General features: G+C 44.4%; 3 protein-coding genes across 9 annotated transcripts; 2 read left to right on the top strand and 1 right to left on the bottom strand.

Annotated features, from left to right (window-relative positions):
* Nucleotides 1-997: 997 nt before the first annotated feature.
* On the bottom strand, nt 998-2,753 carry gemin6 (gem (nuclear organelle) associated protein 6). Its single transcript, XM_040009964.1, has 3 exons — nt 2,411-2,753; nt 1,846-2,238; nt 998-1,624 (listed from the first exon to the last, which is right to left on the bottom strand). Exons 1-2 carry the CDS (start codon nt 2,542-2,544, stop codon nt 1,863-1,865), a joined length of 510 nt encoding a protein of 169 aa, XP_039865898.1. The 5' UTR covers nt 2,545-2,753; the 3' UTR covers nt 998-1,624; nt 1,846-1,862.
* On the top strand, nt 2,151-16,450 carry LOC120720329 (reticulon-3-B-like). 7 transcript variants are annotated; one of them, XR_005692891.1, is made up of 10 exons: nt 2,151-2,261; nt 11,975-12,134; nt 14,512-14,665; nt 14,746-14,802; nt 14,871-15,009; nt 15,513-15,582; nt 15,657-15,703; nt 15,778-15,836; nt 15,995-16,068; nt 16,308-16,424. XR_005692891.1 is itself a non-coding variant. In XM_040009963.1 (9 exons), the coding sequence occupies exons 2-9, from the start codon at nt 12,071-12,073 to the stop codon at nt 16,354-16,356; spliced, it is 636 nt and encodes a 211-aa protein (XP_039865897.1). In that variant the 5' UTR covers nt 2,151-2,261; nt 11,975-12,070; the 3' UTR covers nt 16,357-16,450. The 7 variants fall into 7 exon arrangements, 5 of the variants coding, with proteins under 5 accessions (XP_039865897.1, XP_039865892.1, XP_039865893.1 ...); XR_005692890.1 differs by having other exon boundaries at nt 15,778-15,920; XM_040009963.1 differs by lacking the exon at nt 15,995-16,068 and having other exon boundaries at nt 14,515-14,665; nt 16,308-16,450.
* Nucleotides 16,451-16,744: 294 nt separating this feature from the next.
* LOC120720331 (acylphosphatase-2-like) lies at nt 16,745-18,128 on the top strand. The gene is made up of 4 exons (XM_040009965.1): nt 16,745-16,868; nt 16,952-16,968; nt 17,071-17,180; nt 17,892-18,128. The coding sequence occupies exons 1-4, from the start codon at nt 16,772-16,774 to the stop codon at nt 18,004-18,006; spliced, it is 339 nt and encodes a 112-aa protein (XP_039865899.1). The 5' UTR covers nt 16,745-16,771; the 3' UTR covers nt 18,007-18,128.
* The last annotated feature ends 2 nt before the right edge of the window (nt 18,129-18,130 follow it).

Genomic DNA, 18,130 nt, shown 5'->3' with positions numbered 1-18,130 from the left:
TGGAATTCATCGGTCTTTATTTTACCTGCTGAACTGAACTGTGGCTGTTTGTGGTGACAGCAGGAGGTCGAGGTTTTTGTAGGTGGGCTCCTCCACATCTACTGCCCCTGCAGCAGCGGGTGGTCTTTAAGTCTGACATCATTATTCGTGTCTGGGTTCAAACTCTGCTTCAGGTCCAAACGAACACTGCAGCATCACTGAGAGTTAAAAACTGTCTAAATTATTTCATCTTTAATAAAATGATCAGCGTTGCTGCTTTACCAGGTGTAAGAATTAGGTTTAACATTCAGGCATCCATGAAATTTAACAGAGTTAGAAGTTAGCAGGAAGTTAGCTCGCTAGTTTCGCTAGTTACCTAAGCATGATATAGCATGTTCTGACTGAGAGATTTATGAACAAATTCAAACATACAGCTCTGCTATCACTTCCAACATAAATGAAGACAGAAAACTAAACAGCAGTGACGTTTGTAGGGTTACTGAAGTTGGACTAGCTGGTATATACTGATGTGCTACGTGATCGCTAGCTACACAGCTATGTTAGCATAGCATAAACAGTGAGGCTGGAGGATGAGCGCTAACACTTTTCCACTTGATAAAAATTAACGTGAAGGTTCCTGATGGTTAGAGACAAATACAGTCGCATGGCAGGATGCTGTAAACGGACCAAACTTCAGTCAGGAGAACAACTGAGATAATCCATCCACAATGCGAGGTTAGTCAATATACTGCTGCATGGGCTGGGCTGTAGATAGGGTTTAAAAACTGAGCTTTAAAACGAACAATGGTAATAAAAACCGAGAGAGGACGATAGTGATCACTGACTGTTTTTAGGGGTTCAGATTAAACTGAACTATATACAAAGCACTAAAACATGTTAAAAACACAACAGACTTAATAAATGCAGAGTAGTTTGGGCCGGGAGCAGGATTCATCATGTCATCACTTAAAGAGCAGATAAGGTGGCGGTGGGCTGTGACCTCGAGCTCACTCTGGGCTGGTTTCAATTAACTTTATTGTCATTGTGAACACACACAAAGCCCCAGGATACAAGTGTTTCTCTGCTGTGCATTCAACAAACAAAACCAAGCAGAGCATACTGAAATAAATGCGTGGAGGGATGGGTGTCTTGTTACCACAGATACAATAATTACCTTACAGTTTATTTACAGTGATTAGATGATTCGGTAGACGTTTCATCCCCATGTTTACTGAAACTGACAAAGATCAAAGCTCGTGGTTTAAGTTTGACTCCAGTCTGAATTTTTTTTACAAAGTATGAAACGACACGAAACTTTTACAAAAACGCTCCGGGAATCAGTCTGCAGCAAGTCATTCCCACAGGCGCAGGTGTCACCATGGCAACGGGCAAATAAAGAGCAGAACTCAGTTCTCCTCAGAGGACAGACCGGAGACACCTGATACTGACGCAGGTGATTCAGGTGATGTTCAATCACATCAGCGACATCCAGGTGTCAATGATTACAGCAGATCAATAATTATCGATTACTGGAGTCTGACAACAAACTGAAATCCGCCCGTGCACACCCTGACCCCGGGTAACCCCAGGTGAGCCAGCACTCTGGTTTCCTGGTTCATTGTGGTTGCTGCAGGTCTCTTCTCACCTGAAATGAAATTGTGCCTGTCACAATAAAACCAGTTTATCTTTTAAAATTATGCACATATTTAAAACTCCTCCCACTCTGACGTAACTAATCATGGCGATCGGTAACTCGTCAGTCTGTGGGACAGGTGAGTTTTACAGGAAGTGAGTCACTTAGAAACTCCTTTTATTTAGATTACATCTGCAAATGACAAAAGGGCGGAGCTCAAACAACACACTAACCTGGTGATTGGCCCAGCTCAGAGTGGCAACCCCTGATTGGTACAGTCCTGGATCCCGATAAGTCTCTGGATCCGGTCCAGGATGATCTGGTTGGAGCTCCTGCAGTCGTGGGCGCTATAGGGCGCAGCGATCGTCAGGACGCCCGCCACTTTAAGCTCCTCCCCCTCCTCCTCCACGGGGATCCGGTTCTCCTGCAGCCACCGCCGCACGGCATCCCTCCGCTGACGCAGCTCCTTGGGGTCCAGGCAAGGGGACGGCGGGGGGAGGAAGACCGACCGCAGACGCTTCGCCGTCTCATCATCAGCAGCCGCTCGCAGGACCTCCACCGCCTCCACGGCGTGACCCATCACCACCCGCACCGCCACCGCCTCACCAAAGGACACCAGGACCACACTGCAGGGCACAGGAAGACAAGGGTCAGAGCCACGTGACGATCAGGAGTCACACTTAAACTTAACTTAAACGAGTTAAGGTCAAAGTTCACGGGAAGCGGCTGAAAAAAAACTCGACTCGTTCGTCACGATCAGCTGTTTGATTTACAAATTAGGCTCCACGTGCGCGTTACCTGGCGGACACCGGGTCCACGCTCAACAGCCAGCCGCGGTGCTCCTCGCCTTTTCCCGCTCTCACCTTCACCTCTTTGTTAAGGTAGTGAAGCCACCTGAGCGGACCCATGAGGGGCCAGCCGCACTGCATCATGGACCTCACGGTGCTGAGATCGATAGCTGAGCAATAATCGATTCACACACCCCTCCACCCCCCGCCGTCTGCTGTTCACAGCTGTTAACGCTCCTGAGGAAACACAACACGGAAACAAAAGTTCCGCTTTAAGGCGTAATCTGAGCCGCGGCTGCCCCCTGCAGGCCGAAGCGGGCACAGCAAAAACATTCAGTAGAAGCGACTAGAAATAGAATAGAGACCCTTCGGCCAAAGCATAAAACATTAAAGAGAAACCAAATAAGAAGAAAAGTAATACTGCGAGCTCACAATAAAACAGCAAAAATAAAATAAATACGTTAACTGATGAAAATCCAAAACTCCTGAAATAAGTCCACAAATTTAATTTCAAATAAAATGTGACTCTTTTAAAAACTCAATAAATACATAAATAATGAAGAAGAGTGAGAAAGGCAGCACGTTTCTGTTGGTGACAGCAGATTTGCAGCGGTTCACACTTAAACTGCAACATCAGCGAACAATGGATTACACTTTTGGTTGATATTGATCAGTCACACTTTATAAATGGCTTTAATTATAAAATGCAAAATGTATATTTATTTTTAACCACAGACGATAAGGCAGATGTTATCTTCATGTCCTTCAGCTAAACTTTTATATGGAGGTGATTCCAACACAGTGATGAATGAAAGCATGGATAGATGCCCCCATGAACGAACATATCCGTGACAGGAGATCTTTATATGTGGAGCAATGAGGACAGAAACAACAGTCCTGACAGACCATAAAGCAGTCCAGTTTAGACTGATTTGAAATTATTTGGACAAATTCAGAATAAAGACTGTTGGAAACTAAATTAATCCAAAGTTAAGCCCTGAGACTTATTAACAAGCAAAACTATTTAAGAGTTTTCATGGAAATGAAATTTGATATCAGAAATTTTTCAAAAGGAAAATGCTTTCTCTAAAGACAAACGAGAGAGAAATTAAAATAATTTCTAGAATAATAAGATTATGTGAAAAAACAATTTGTCTGAACGAGAATCTCACCGTCAGTCAGATGTTAAAGCTGTTAGGAGGAAACGGTGAGAACAGCGGAAAAAATGCCCAAAATATTTCTTTAGTTAACAAAAAAGAAACTTTGAACAATGTTTTATTAGAATTATTCATTTAATATGTGAAAGTGAAAATAGTTTCCTAAATATATTTACCAAAAATCATATTTGGCTCATTCAGAAAATACAAATGGATAAATTTCTCCATAGGCAAGAAAAGAATTCCAGTAGTAGAGGAGACCGTAATGTGGGTCAGTTCTAACACTTCCAATTTCTCCAATCAGAGCTAAGTTTCAAATGATGCGATTCATTCTGTACATGCCAAATTCAGTTCTTCTATCACATGTGAAAAATTAGCACATTTTGGCAAACACGGACAATTTAAGAAAAAAAGAAGTAATTTGTTTGTGAAAAGTAAGTTTAAAAAAAAAAATTCAATTTCTGATAGCATTATCTGCTTTGCAGTTAAACTCATCAAACTGAAATTATGTTATTTGTATGTCTATGGCGATATATTCTGTGTAGGTCTTTAGTGCTAATGTTTTAGCTGTTGGCTGTAATGTTAGCTAGTTGAGATGCGATGGCCTTTATTTGTCAGTTGCAGTTGCCCACAACCGAGATGACAGACCGTACATACAATACACAAACATCACATTTAGGGATGGGTACCGGTGTCGTTCTGACATAAACGGTAGTAACCAGACCGAAAAGCAGCGCACATTTCGGTGCTTTATTTCGGTGCTTTTTTTTCCTGAGCTGTGGTACACTTCTAGCCAATCATTTTACGTTTCCGAGGATAGTAGGCGGGTCCAGGTACGTACGTTCTTTTAGAGCAGAGCTACAGATTAAAAATGCCCAAGGCGAAGCGGTCAAAAGTCTGGCTGTACTTCACAGCAAAAGATGCAAACTCAGCAGCAACAAGTGCTTTAAGCTGATACTGTGATACTGTCAAAGGAGGTAACACCTCGAATCTGATGAAACACCTGGCGAGGCATAGCGTTTTTTTTTAAAGCCGAGAAATGCGCCGTATTTGATAGCTTGCTGCAAGACCTCACACCGAGCACACCTACTGCGGGTGGGTTGCCTGTTATGCAAAATCCCCCAAAAACACGAAGAGGAGAGTCCTGGCCCCTAGCCCTGCCAGTGTAGCAGAAATGATGAGGATGATGATGCAGCAGCAGCCGTTCTTCTCTGCGTGAGTAGCTTAATGTTGTTCGTGTGTAATTTATGTTGAGTAGGCTAACCACGTTATTACATTAATGCATGTAAGGTGAACTAGCAAACATCATCATAGCTACATGCAGCTGTCTTCTTGTTTGATGGCAGATGCTCCCTTCACCCTGGCCAAAAAGGCTAAAATGACCAAAGAAAAAGTGGAAAACAGTTAAACATGAGAGGTTTAGGACAAAGTTTGTGTTTTTTCCATTGTTTAAGCACTGCTTCCAGCCAAGAGTGATACCATATATGCCCCATAGCTGCAGAAAAGGTTAACATTGTTATCTTTTTACAAAAAACAGCTGAACATGAGAGGTTTTTGGACCAATTTTGTGTTCTCCATTCTTTAAGCACCGGTTTGAGCACCGTTTGAGCACCGGCACCGTTTCAAAAGTACCGATTTGGCACCGGTATCGGATAAAACCTAAACGATACCCATCCCTAATCACATTGGGGAGACAGGTTAGGCAGTGGCGTGTCCAGCGGGGGGGCACAGGCCACCCCCCCAACCAGACTGGCCACCCCAGGTGCCACCCCGAAGCTAAAACAATAAAATTCAATCAAATATCAAATGTACGATCATGTTTTCACAGTGAAGCTCAGATATCCGAGTGTAAGTGAATGCAGCATCGGCTTCTGCACTATGAGCATCACCTTAGCAAAGGTAGGAGAGCCAAGCACGAAAGACGGTGTTCTGGGAATCCATCCTACCTGGCAAACCATCCTACCCGTTGTTTCTGCGCATGCGCACAACACGAAATTCAGTGGCAAACCGTCCTACCTTTGTGAATATTAGCTAGAAAAATACTCTGACGGGTAAAATTAACTTCCAAACCATCCTACCTTTGTGAATGTCACCTACAAGCATACTTAAACGGCTAAAGTTTAGTGGCAAATTGTCCTACTTTAGTTAATCTGAGCTAGAAGCATACTTTAACAGCTAAAATTCAGTGGCAAATCATCCTACCTTTGTTAATAACAGCTAGACACATACTCTGACGGGTAAAATTAAGTGCCAAACCATGCTACCTTTGTGAATGTTACCTACAAGCATACTTTAACGGGTAAAACGAAGTGGCAAACCATCCTGGCTGTATGAATATGAGCTACAAGTATACTCTGATGGGCAAAGTTAGGTGGCAAACCGTCATACCTACTTAAATTGGTGCTGGAATTACTCTGTGACAGCAGAAATGTGCATAAACTACTTACGGTAGGACGTTTTGCCAAAGTAGGATGGTTTGTCAGAACAACGGCACCGCAGAAAACAATTTTCGGCGAAAGAAAATGAGGACAGAATAAATGTCCCGGTAAGTAATATTAAGTTTGTTGAGTTTAGTAAACTTCGGTGAAATTAGAATACCAAGGAAAAAATAACACTTAAAGAATTATTGCAACTGTCGAATATATCAGACAGTAGGCTACTGGGGGGAGCTAACATAAGAGTTATGAGTTATAAGATATAATCCAAGTCGTAACATTGCTGTATGGAGCTGCAGATTTGGTTGCAGGTTAACATAGCTGGACTGACCATCGGGCAGCCCGGTGGGCTGATGACTTTTTAAAAAAAAATTTGTAACGGCATGAACAATGAGAGGTGGTGGACTGGCCAGATGCTGGTTGATGTGTAAAAATAATTCAGTTTTTTGGTGGTGGCTATGGCAGAGCTTCCACAGAGGCCAGCTGGCGTATGAGGGAAGAGAAGGCAGGAGGAGAGACCCGAGGCGGCCGCCAGTCCGAGTGTCAGGTGAACTGAACTTCAGGTAAGAAGTTATGACCTGCAGTCTATCTGGGTCAGATATGAACCAAGTTTAGGTGGAGTTTATTTTCGTTGTGCTGACTTTTTACAGTCAGTTACAATAACTCGTACTGCGTGAGCTAGCATGACAGAGTTTCTGTACAGCTGGGTGGTGCTATGATGTTACTGATAGTGAACTTTATTCATAAGGTTAGTTAGTAGAGTTTCCAACGGCTCCTTAAAAATGGAATGGTCCCTCATTCAGAGAAAATATTACACATTTCGTATTGAGCTGAGAAGAGACGCAGTTTGTCCCGGACTTCAGCTACAATGAAAAAGACACAAAGCTGGAGTTATTCTGCGTCTTTGCTGCACAGCTGCCTCTTCTTCTCTCATTCTCTCCCCTCTCTCCTGTTGCTACTTCAATCCAGTGTTGCCAACTCCTCAGTAACGAAAATCGCTATTGGTTGTCTTAAAAGTCGCTAGAAGTCGCTAAATGATGTCATCGCCTAATTTGCATAATTGGTCATGCTAATCTAATTGTAACCTATGTTGTTGGAGAGAGAAATAACATCGTGGAAGAGACATAAAGTGAGTAAAAAACGTCCTAAATGCATTTAGAGTTTATTTAGAACTACAAATTAAATTTCTTTTAGCAATTATTGTTTATTTAATGTCACAATTCGAACCCTGCTCCTTTATCCGGGCTTGGACCGGCAAAAGTGACCCGAAATAGGCGCTCTGGTGGAGTAACTTTGTGTGTGTGTGTTTATAAGTAGTTTTAAACCTTGTGATCCACAAAACAGCATAAGAGTAAAAGAAGAACTGACTGCGTTACAGCACCCGCTGCTTGTTGAGAGTAAAAGCGATACGCGCTTTCACGTCTTTTTTTAGGGTCTGAAAACTGGCTAAATATAGCGACAAAGTCGCTAAGTTGGCAACACTGCTTCAATCATGAAACTGATCAATGATCAGCTGATCGGCTTTTCTCTCTTGTTTGTTTATCGCCCACTTTGCACCAGAAAGAGGAAACCAGCGGATGTCGCGCTAAACAACAGCAGCACGTTTAAGCTTGATCAGCTGTTGTTAGAATTTATTTAATATTAATTTCTAGTATCAGCTGATGTTGGCTGGAGCCACAGCTGTAAAGCTGCTGGTCATGATGTCGGTTTGGATATGTGGTGAGAGGGAAACATGAAGATGAAACCAGGAGATGTTCTTACTGAATCATCAGAGCTGAACAGGTGATGGAGAAACAGGTTTACCTTTTAGGTGACATGAATGAGTTGAAGTTATGAACTGTTTCTGAGAGACAAATAACACCAGGATCCTTTTCTAAGCAGCTGACAGCTGGTAACTGTGCAGGGGCGGATCTAGCAAAGTGTTGCCAGGGGGCCAGGTAGGGCATTAACAGGGAAAGGGGGGCACAAAGAAATACTTTTCTTATTTTCATTTAAAATATCTAGCTTTTATTAACCCTTTAAAGCCGGTCGGAGCGGGCACGCTCCGTTTTGCGTAACTATTTTTTAAATCCCTGTAGAACTGGAACCACATAAGCTAGCGCAATCATTTTTTTTGCATATGAAACCGGAGGAGTTGTACTTACATCTTATGCCATCAGCTTGTCCTCGGTCACGGTTTCCTTCCACATATAGCTTTGCAAAAATTGCATAAAAACCTCTTGCAGGAACAAAACCATAATATTCCAGAAACAGGCTTTGCCGATCCGATCAGCTGTTCGTAACACTTCCCACAGTGAAACAGACGTCAGTGCAAACGATCGCATGTCCGCCATTTCCTGCCCTAAACCGGAAGTGACGTCACTTTTGCGGAAAATGTAGTTTTTTTTACTTGTAGGCTTCAAAAGCCTATACTGGTGTTTTTATAAGTCATGTTTGACTTTATGCTTTTCTGAATAGTTTCTGGGATGCTTAGAACTTGAATTGCACAGCTGGAAATAGTTTATTTTGATGCACATGCTGTTTTCTTTGCAAATTTGCATCATAGGATTGTTTTTCCTTTTTCCTGCAGTATATAAAAATTGGTGTATTTCAAAAATAAAACTATGAAGACACTCAAAATAAATTTCCTGTTGTTGTAAACTATTTTTTGCAACTTTTGTATTTAAAGTTTTGAGGGATAAACCTCTTAAATTTCTCCAAGTAGAAATATATGTAAAAAAAACTAAAAACGATTTTCAATTTTTTTGTAGTTTATTGCACTTTTTTGCAATGAAGGTAGTTACTATGGACTTAATGCATACATATTATTAAAATATGGGCTATATCAGTTGTATTGATGTATAGCAACTTGAAATGCTCCCAAAAATGGCACTACAGCATATAAAAATATAAAGTAAGCTCTGGGGGACTTGGTTCTATGGTAGGTCTTAAAGGGTTAAATAATTATCTGAATCTTGCAAACAAAGTTTTTATCTGATGTAAAATGTGTAGAAATCATACATATACCAACAAGACTGTACATCACTGTCACAACAGCATTTGTTTTCTTTCAAAGGCTTTATGGCTTTAATACCTGGTGGGCCGGTCTGTAGTGAAAATGCCCAATTTTTTGTCCCAGTCCAGCCCTGCAGGATCCTGTTGTCATGGACGAATTTGTTGTTCCAGTCAGCTTCGACCTCGGCAGCCTTCAGCTGGCGCCAGTGGGATGGCCGCATGAGTGAAGATGGTGAATGTTTGGGTTTAGTGCGAACAACTGCATCCAATTTATGCACAACTTATGGAGTGCATATTAAAAAAGGACAGTTTGAGGGTATCCCACCCTTAGATAGAGATGGGCACACCTGACTGATGACACTGCAATTTTCCTATCGAATACACACGATGTGAGCAGACAGCTACTTGTGTCAGGGCTGAAAATGAGTCTGTCTTATTACCTTTCAAACATTTATATCTGTCAGAATTAATGGTATACCTGTTAAAACAAAACTACATATTTGGGTGATTATTGAAAACAATCAAAAAGGATGTAAACTTCTCCAATTTTTGCTCCTGTAACTCCTGTGTTACTGCCGAAGACTGGACAATGTTGCTTTATGACCAGAAATGCCCAAAGAGATCTCTACAGACTTACATCAACTTTGATTTGATTAATATGGAGAAAGAAAAGCCATCGCTTCAAAAGGATATTCCACATAAGGCAAACAAAAAGATGGTCTGGAATGACCTCACGGCACAAGCATAGTCCCAACCAATGCTGGTGGTGCGTCTTTTCAACAGCTCGAATCACATAATGAAGCATTGACGTCATTTCAGAGAGTTCATCTTTGGTCACATGATATTCTGGAGCCCGACACGGGCTTCTTTTGGACACGCCCATGTTCAAACGTTTCATACAAATGAGTTTTTAATCAAATAACCGTAAAACAGATGCACCACACCGATAGCCTGATATTAAACAGAAGTTGCTAATGCAGAGAGGGTGATCACAGTGAGGCGGCTCATTTCAAGCTGCTGTACATATTTTTGGCCACCAGATGTCACCAAAGAATCAGAATCAGAATCAGAAAGGGTTTATTGCCAGATGTTGAGGAGGTTTACAACATTAGGAAATTGCTGCGGTGCTTCAGTGCAACATACTGTCATAAAAATATAAAAATAAGAATAAGAATTAAAAGTGCTAAGTGGATAGATATATACATGATATATACATGAGTGCAGGTGGTGATCAGTGCCAAACATGGAATGATGCAGTGAACACAGCGTAGGGTCATGTGTTAGTGGTGGGAACAGTCATATGGTTATTGTTCATGTGTCCGACAGCAGAGGGGAAGAAACTGTTCTTATGGCGAGAGGTTCTGGTGCGAATGGACCGGAGCCTCCTGCCTGAGGGGAGCAGGTCAAACAGACTGTGTCCAGGGTGAGAAGGGTCAGCTGAGATCCGAGCTGCACGCCGCAGTGTCCTGGAGGTGTACAGGTCCTGCAGAGATGGGAGTCTGCAGCCAATCACCTTCTCAGCAGAGCGCACAACACGCTGCAGTCTCTGTTTGTCCCTGATAGTGGCTCCAGCGTACCACACAGTGATGGAGGAGGTGAGGATGGACTCGATGATTGCAGTGTAGAACTGCATCATCGTCCGTGTTGGCAGGTTGAATTTCTTCAGCTGCCTCAGGAAGTACATCCTCTGCTGGGCTTTTTTAATGACGGAAGTGATGGTGGGCTCCCACTTCAGGTCCTGGGTGATGGTGGTACCCAGGAAGCGGAACGAGTCCACAGAGGTGATGGGGGTGTCAGTCAGGATGATGGGGGGGAGTGGAGCTGTGTGCTTCCTGAAGTCCACAATAATCTCCACTGTCTTCTGGGCATTCAGCACCAGGTTGTTGTGGCTGCACCAGGACACCAGACGTGTCCTGGTGACTAAAGAGGACTAAAGCGCCTCGAGTAGTGAACCATCTTGGTGGAGGGACATGGTGCAGGTTCACCGAGCAACCCCCGGCCTGGACGCGCTCTGCTCAGCTTCGTTAGCACTTTTAGCAATGATGATCATTATTCTGGTGATTTGTGACACAGAACTGTTTTTTTAAATCACTGCTGCTGTTGATCTCTAAGGTGAGGCATGCACAGTAGATATTTGAGACTGAAGTTTCCTGTCCTTCAGCCTAATGGAGAAAATCACTGCAGTCATCCCAGTCCAAGCGAACGTAGTCTGAGTGATTGAACTAAAGTACGCTGAACGTGCTGCTCATAAAAACGTTCTTGCTGTGAATAAAAGTAAAGAGTAAACTCTCACACTCCGAGCGTCACCTCCTCCTGACAGCTTTAGTTTTCAAGCTCACACCTGCAGACTCGCTGCTGTTTATGGTTGGAGAGTAAATATAAAAACACAATTCCAACAAGTCTGACCTGAGGTCAGCAGGTACAGTGCAGGTGTGGTGTTTCAGGATCAGACATTAATGCTTGTAGAACAACAGCACTGCTGTAAAACTGCCAACAGAAAACAACCAAGAAATGATGCTGACAGTCTGTTTATTGTTGATTATTTATCACTGATGCTCGTTGGGGAAACACAAAGACATTCAGACCCTCCTACTGTCTCCATAGCTGTGCAAGGGATCGTCCTCTGATGGTGATGCCAACTTCTACAGATCTCGTTGGATCCTGACCTGCTCTTTCTCTCTCTCTTGCGATCGCTGAGCTCATTTCCTGTCTGTTGATGTGTTTTTATGTATACAGCTGTGTCAATATTATTGATTACTGATTAATGATTGTTGCGCTTCAAGCTGCATTTGGTTTCACTTCCTGTCTGATCGATAACGACTGTTACCAGCACGCCTGTGTCTGGCTGGACTTAAACAGTGTGTGTGGATGTTTGTCTGAGTCTGCTCAAACTACTCTCAGCTGACCTTTGACCCTCCTGAACATTCTCGCTCTGAGCTCACATCGAGCTGCTCAGAAGGTTTAAACTTCGTCACCCCCTCTTTCCAGCTCCACCCATGTGGTGATGTCATCGCTGGATGGAGCAGCTGCAGAGCTCTGGAGAGTCAGAGGGAGGGTCAGACCTGCAGACCGAGCAGCTGAAACATGGCAGACTCTTCATCGTCCTCCAACAACTCCTCCTCCTCGCTGAGAGACCTCACGCACACAGGTGAGACACCTGATCTGTTGGCATGGAAACAGTGTAGAGTAGACGGAGGCTGCCACCTGTTCTCACCTGACTGCGTTTCACCAAACAGGCTAACAAAGCTCTGTTGTCCCGATCAGCTGACTGTCAGTCAGGCTGCTGTGTGTGTGTGTGTGTGTGTGTGTGTGTGTGTGTGTGTGTGTGTGTGTGTGTGTGTGTGTGTGTGCGTGTGTGTGTGTGTGTGTGTGTGTGTGTGTGTGTGTGTGTGTGTGTGTGTGTGTGTGTGTGTGTGTGTGTGTGTGTGTGTGTGTGTGTGTGTGTGTGCGTGTGTGTGTGCGTGTGTGTCTGTGTGTGTGCGTGTGTGTGTGTGTGTGTGTGTGTGTGTGTGTGTGTGTCTGTGTGTGTGTGTGTGTGTGTGTGTGTGTGTGTGTGTGTGTGTGTGTCTGTGTGTTTGTTTGTGTGTTTGTGTGCGTGTGTGTTTGTGTGCGTGTGTGTGTGCGTGTGTGTTTGTGTGTGTGTGTGTGTCTGTGTTTGTCTCCGTGTGTGTGTTTGTCTCTGTGTGTGTGTGTGTGTGTTTGTCTCTGTGTGTTTGTCTCTGTGTGTGTGTGTGTTTGTCTCTGTGTGTTTGTCTCTGTGTGTGTGTGTGTGTGTGTGTGTGTGTGTGTGTGCGTGCGTGTGTGTGTGTGTGCGAGTGTTTAAAGCTGAGCTATAAACCATGAGTTGGATGATGTGAAGGTCAGAAGATATCTATCAGGCATTAAATCTTCAACGTTCTTCTGGGAGTTGAGGTTTTTCTCATTCTCCAGGAAACATCAGCAGGTCAGCTCAGATCAGTGTTGATCTTATTTTCTTGTGTGCTCTGAACAGGATCTCTGTGGAATGTAGCTCCGCCTCCTAATAGGAGCCACATGACCGCAGCTGATCTGCAGGGATTAAACCTGGATTAATGAGACGAGGTTATTGGGAAACTGTAAAAGGTGGAGTTACAGAGAGCTTTGCACGTGGAATAAAACATGTTGAAATGCTCGAGCCCAGCCTGAGGTCTGTCACGGCTCGGTGGGGTTTTCTCTCGAACGTTGTCGGTTCTTTAGCTTACAGAGGAAAGAAGCTGAACGAAGGTGATTTAAAGTTGTTTTTGTTAGCAGCCCAGCTGATGTTGGGCTGAGGATGAGTGAATGGGGAAAAGAGAGTCCCAGTAATGGGACATTTCTCCTGAAATGGGAGAAAGAGAACACATCTGCAACATGTTCCAAACTATTTGCTGACAGCAAAGATCAGACGTTTTCTTTTGTTTTTCAGGTGATAATAAGGCCAGTGCTTGTTTCTCCTGCAGACTGGATGCTGCTGAGGCTAAAGTAGAGGTCCTGCAGGTCCAGGATTAAGTTCTGGGAATGTTTTTAAAAATTCCTGATGGATTTCAGAGGTTGCTGGTGATTATTAGTCTGTTGTGATTTGGCACTGCATAAATCACATTCTTGAAGGTTCCTGTGCATTTGTTTATGGTTCATGAAGGTTCAGCACATCTTCACCTGATTCATTTTGCTTGTGGGAGAGAACACCGGCTATTTCCACGTCTCTGAGCTCGTCTTGGACTTTGACCCCGTTCACTTGTATATATTTCATTAAGTTTGATTATTGAATGTTTTCGTTTGAATCATGTGGGTACTGTTGTTATTGTTGTTGTTGGGTTCGGTCTCAGTTGCAGTGAAAGCTGCATTTTGCTGTCAGGAGCAGCTCGTGGTCAAAGTTACCATTTTCCCTGGATCTCTGATTATGTTCCTCCATCTATTTTCTTGCCACGTTTATTTCACCTCCTCCATCTTTTCCTCAGTCTGTTGTTGAGCTGCTGTTCCTCCTCCTGCACGTCTCCACAGCTGGTGCAGCATCAGCAGCCTCCCGTGCTACAACTGTTGGCGGTGCAGCAGCCCAACAGCTGCTTTGATGCTCCGCCTTCTAGCTGCTTCTTCCACGCTAAACTTTTTCTACAAGCTGTGTGAGCACACAGTGAAGGTAGGGTTGGGCCGGTCTCGTTAAGAAGTTTGATTAGGCGATCCAGTGTGAGTAATGAAAGTGAACGAATGGGCTGCTGTCATAAGGCCGGTGCACAGCGGCCCTTCCGTGCACCATATGCCAGATTACCAGTCCAGCCCGATGGTGTGAGTGCTTCACTCCAGTTCACACGTACGAGGAAACCCTCCATGAAAGGTTGAATCTGCTTCTCTGTGGTATGCTTCACTGCTGTGACGTGTGATTGGTGTGGCAGTCCTCGTTCTGTCCATATCTGTGCCTTTCCCGGTCCAAGGTTTCTGGGAGCCTGCTTTTCTCTGCTTTCTTGTCTTTTAGTATCTATTTGTTGTTTTGGCATCAAGCTGGTTTTGGTTAATCTCAGAAAATATGTCAGCAGCCTCACAGCTCGTGCACTGGAGAGAACTGAAGAAATCTGCAGCGGCTTTCGGCCTCTCACTGCTGGTTCTTCTCTCCTTGGCAACACTGTCAGTCATCAGCGTGGTGTCCTATTTGCTCCTGGCGTGCCTCTGTGTCACAATCACCTTCAGGTGGGTGGAACCTGCTATAGACAGATAGATCGCATTACCCAGCATGAAAAACATCTTCCTGTTCTCCATCCCGTCTGCAGGGTTTATAAATCCGTGATCCAGGCCGTCCAGAAGTCCGATGAAGGTCATCCATTCAGGTAACCCGGGTGATTTGATTCTAACCTGGCTCTAATCACTCTAATCTCACTGGAGCTCTCGTCTTCAGGTCTCTGTTGGAGAGGGACATTTCGGTGTCCTCAGAGTCAGTTCGGCAGCTCGCTGACCAGTTTCTGATCCACTTGAACTGGTTCAGTAATCAAACAAGGAGGCTGTTACTGGTGGAAGACCTGGTCGACTCCCTGAAGGTCAGCGTGTGTTTTTATTCTGTGTGTTTGTTTGTTGTGTGTATTCTCAACTTTATCTATCCATGAAGCCAGATAACACACACCAAGCACTTAAACTGCAGGAATGTCTAAATTCAGATAAAGCTGAGGTTACTGTACTCGACCCTAAAAACCCAGAGTCCTGACAGGGACTAGAAAGAGAGAGCAGATTTCTCCTGTTTTGGCTTCCTGTTAAATCCAGAATTCAGAATCCTGCTCCTCACATACAAGGTCTTAAATAATCAGGCCCCATCTTATCTGAATGACCTTGTAGCACCATATCACCCTATTAGAGCAAAAGGGAGTTTTTCCTTCCCACTGTCGCCAAAGCGCTTGCTCACAGGGCGTCATATGATTGTTGGTTTTTCTCTGTATTATTTAGGGTCTTTACCTTGAGACTGTTGTGATTTGATGCCTTATAAATAAAACTGAATTTTGTGTATTGTTTGTGTGTTTGGTCCATGTCTTTGTTCTACGTGTTCCAGCTGGCAGCCGTCACCTGGGTGATGACGTACGTTGGTGCCGTGTTCAATGGCGTCACCATCTTGATCCTTGGTGAGTTTGTTTCCCTCTGAGCGAGTTAAATATCAGTCTTTCTGATCTCCGATTGGTTGTCTCTCTGTGTGCAGCTGACATCATTTTCTTCACTACACCGTTGATCTACCAGAAGAAGAAGGTAAAGACACACCTGGTGTCCCTGTCTTCTGCCCAGTTTGCTCCGTGCTTAGCTCAGAGTGTTTCTGTGTTCAGGCTCAGATCGATCGTCACGCTGAGGCTGTTCGGCTCAAACTGAAGGAAACTCTGCAGAGGTGAGGTCACGGGTAATCAGGTGTTCATCATGTTTGGCCTCACCGAAGGTCAACTCTGATCTAAATGCCTCACTGAGGTCAGAGGTGAGAATCCGACCTTCATTTCTGCAGCACCACTGGGGTCTGTAATGTTTGTCTCAGGTGTCCATGGTCCACAGGTAACTGCCGTCTGTCTCACCTGTGCACATGCTGACCTCAGATCTAAACTCAGTGTCTGTCTTAATTGAACCAGGTGAGCTCTGTTCTACCTTTATGAAGAGTCGGACTGAACTGAGCATGCTCAGTGTGTTCATACTGTCTGTTCCTATTGTGCTTGTCACCTGTCTATAGTTAAAGTCCACAGTCGGGTTGCTGATTGATCATCCATGTTCAGTTTCCACGTTAACACAGATGAGCCCACCTCTAATCTGCAGGTGTTCACATTATTCTGTCCAGACAAGCAGCTGACAAGCGTCCTGTGTCTGTTTTCAGTCTGCAGGATAAGTTACCTGGCGCTGTGAAGAAGACCAAGGTTGAGTGACACCTGAGATGTTGAAGCTCTGCCCCCTCCTCTCATTGGCCTGTTTGTCTGTGACTCACAAGTCTTTGAATAAAATCAGACTGACGAGAAACAAGCCGTGTGTTTTTATTCTGGCCCAGCGTCACCAGTCCTCACCTGTCCAAGCCGTCACGTTCAGTGGCGTGAGCGTGGTGATGTTTACACAGTTACTTCCTGATGTTTGGACAGGAAGCAGCTTCACTGTTTCACGGCAGCGAGGAAGTCATGGAACTGTGAATTTTACTTTGTTGGAAGTATTCTGTAGTATAACTACACTGTGAATGCCCTTCAAAATAAAGATCACCATGACTGTGACCAGTCAAGAGTGATGCTTTTATTTTGAAGGCTTCTGAGAGAGGTTTAAATATCAGAGATAAAAATATCTCGCTGCGCAAACATGATTCCGTGTGTGCTTTTACTTTGTCTCCTTCACGCCATCATGGCTGAAAACAGACTTGTCTCCGTGGACTTTGAGGTCTTCGGGAACGTGCAGGGTAGGTCGCCTGACACGTGACGGCGAGTTTGTGTGTTTTTTGAGGTTTTACTCGCTGACCCTGTGTTTGTTCTCCGTGTTCAGGAGTGTGCTTCAGGATGGTGAGCTTCCTCTTTTCCTTCACATTACTGCTGTTTTTGATCAGTATGTACCATGGAAACGTGTCACATGACTAAACGCACACACCTGTGAATGTGTGCCAGTACACGGAGGATCACGGGCGCAGTCTGGGGCTCAGCGGCTGGGTGAAGAACACCAGACAGGGCACTGTGATTGGTCAGGTCCAGGGACCGTGGGACAAAGTCAGTGACATGTGAGTCTGGCTGACCAATCAGAGCCTCCGAACACACACACACACACACACACACACACACACACACACACACACACACACACACACACACACAGATATATCCTTTAATGGATTTTTATTTGAAAATGTCAGTGCAGTATTACAGCTCCCATAATGCTTTGCAGCTCTGTGCTGTCCTCATTTGCCTCCTCCTATGACCTGGCTATGACCTCACAGTCAGAGCAGGAGGAGGACTGAGAAGCAAGGAGCTGCAGGAGCATACTCAGAGAGGCGGGGCCACAGTTCTCCTAAACTACTTGTGTGTGGCAGTGAAGCGCTCTGAAACGATCACATGACTCTCACCTGTCACACCTGTGACATCAGACGTTTACATTAAAATCAAGCAGGTCCTCTTTATGCCACAACTCTGTCACTCACTGGTGTGATGGGAGGGGCTAAAGAGGTGTCAGTGTGTAGTTTGTGAAATGACTCCTCCCACTCGTGTTGTAACTGTCCTGTGATATAACCTGAACTCTTTAATGAGGATGGGGTTTAAACACAATTAAGCCCCTCCTACTAAGTGATGCCAGTGGCGTGGGCTGTGTCTCTGTCAGGTGACCTCACTGTGATGAAGAGGAGCGCAGTGTTTCTTTATTCACTGTGGGGTCAGAGGTCACTAAGAAATACCCCGAATGTACTAACTGCACTCTTCCTCCTCCTCCTCTTCCTCAGGAAGCACTGGCTGAAGAGCGTCGGCAGTCCGAGTTCCCGAATTGATCGAGCCGTGTTCTCCGACGAGCGAGACATTTCCAAAGTGGAGATCCACGGGTTCTCGACTCGCTACTGAGCACGCTCACACACCTGATCTGCAGCTGACTACAAATCTGACAGTATTGATTATTGATTGGTGACATCACTGTTTCCAATGTTTAATATGATCAGAGAAATAAAGTGTAAAGATTTACTGTTGC

Source organism: Simochromis diagramma, unplaced genomic scaffold (assembly GCF_900408965.1).
Source record: "Simochromis diagramma unplaced genomic scaffold, fSimDia1.1 OVJJ01000578.1, whole genome shotgun sequence".
Taxonomy (NCBI): domain Eukaryota; kingdom Metazoa; phylum Chordata; class Actinopteri; order Cichliformes; family Cichlidae; genus Simochromis; species Simochromis diagramma.
The sequence above is the reverse complement of the archived record's forward strand: the minus strand, read 5'-3'. Positions and strand labels throughout refer to the sequence as shown.

Excerpts from the sequence above, each read along its gene's own strand:
- LOC120720329 (XM_040009958.1), top strand. The coding sequence starts at position 12,071 with ATGGCAGACTCTTCATCGTCCTCCAACAACTCCTCCTCCTCGCTGAGA. Across the intron at positions 15,010-15,512 it reads ACCTGGTCGACTCCCTGAAG|CTGGCAGCCGTCACCTGGGT; the intron begins GTCAGCGTGTGT and ends TACGTGTTCCAG. Across the intron at positions 15,704-15,777 it reads TGATCTACCAGAAGAAGAAG|GCTCAGATCGATCGTCACGC; the intron begins GTAAAGACACAC and ends TTCTGTGTTCAG.
- gemin6 (XM_040009964.1), bottom strand. The coding sequence starts at position 2,544 with ATGATGCAGTGCGGCTGGCCCCTCATGGGTCCGCTCAGGTGGCTTCAC. Across the intron at positions 2,239-2,410 it reads GTGGACCCGGTGTCCGCCAG|TGTGGTCCTGGTGTCCTTTG; the intron begins GTAACGCGCACG and ends TGTGCCCTGCAG.
- LOC120720331 (XM_040009965.1), top strand. The coding sequence starts at position 16,772 with ATGATTCCGTGTGTGCTTTTACTTTGTCTCCTTCACGCCATCATGGCT. Across the intron at positions 17,181-17,891 it reads TGGGACAAAGTCAGTGACAT|GAAGCACTGGCTGAAGAGCG; the intron begins GTGAGTCTGGCT and ends CCTCTTCCTCAG.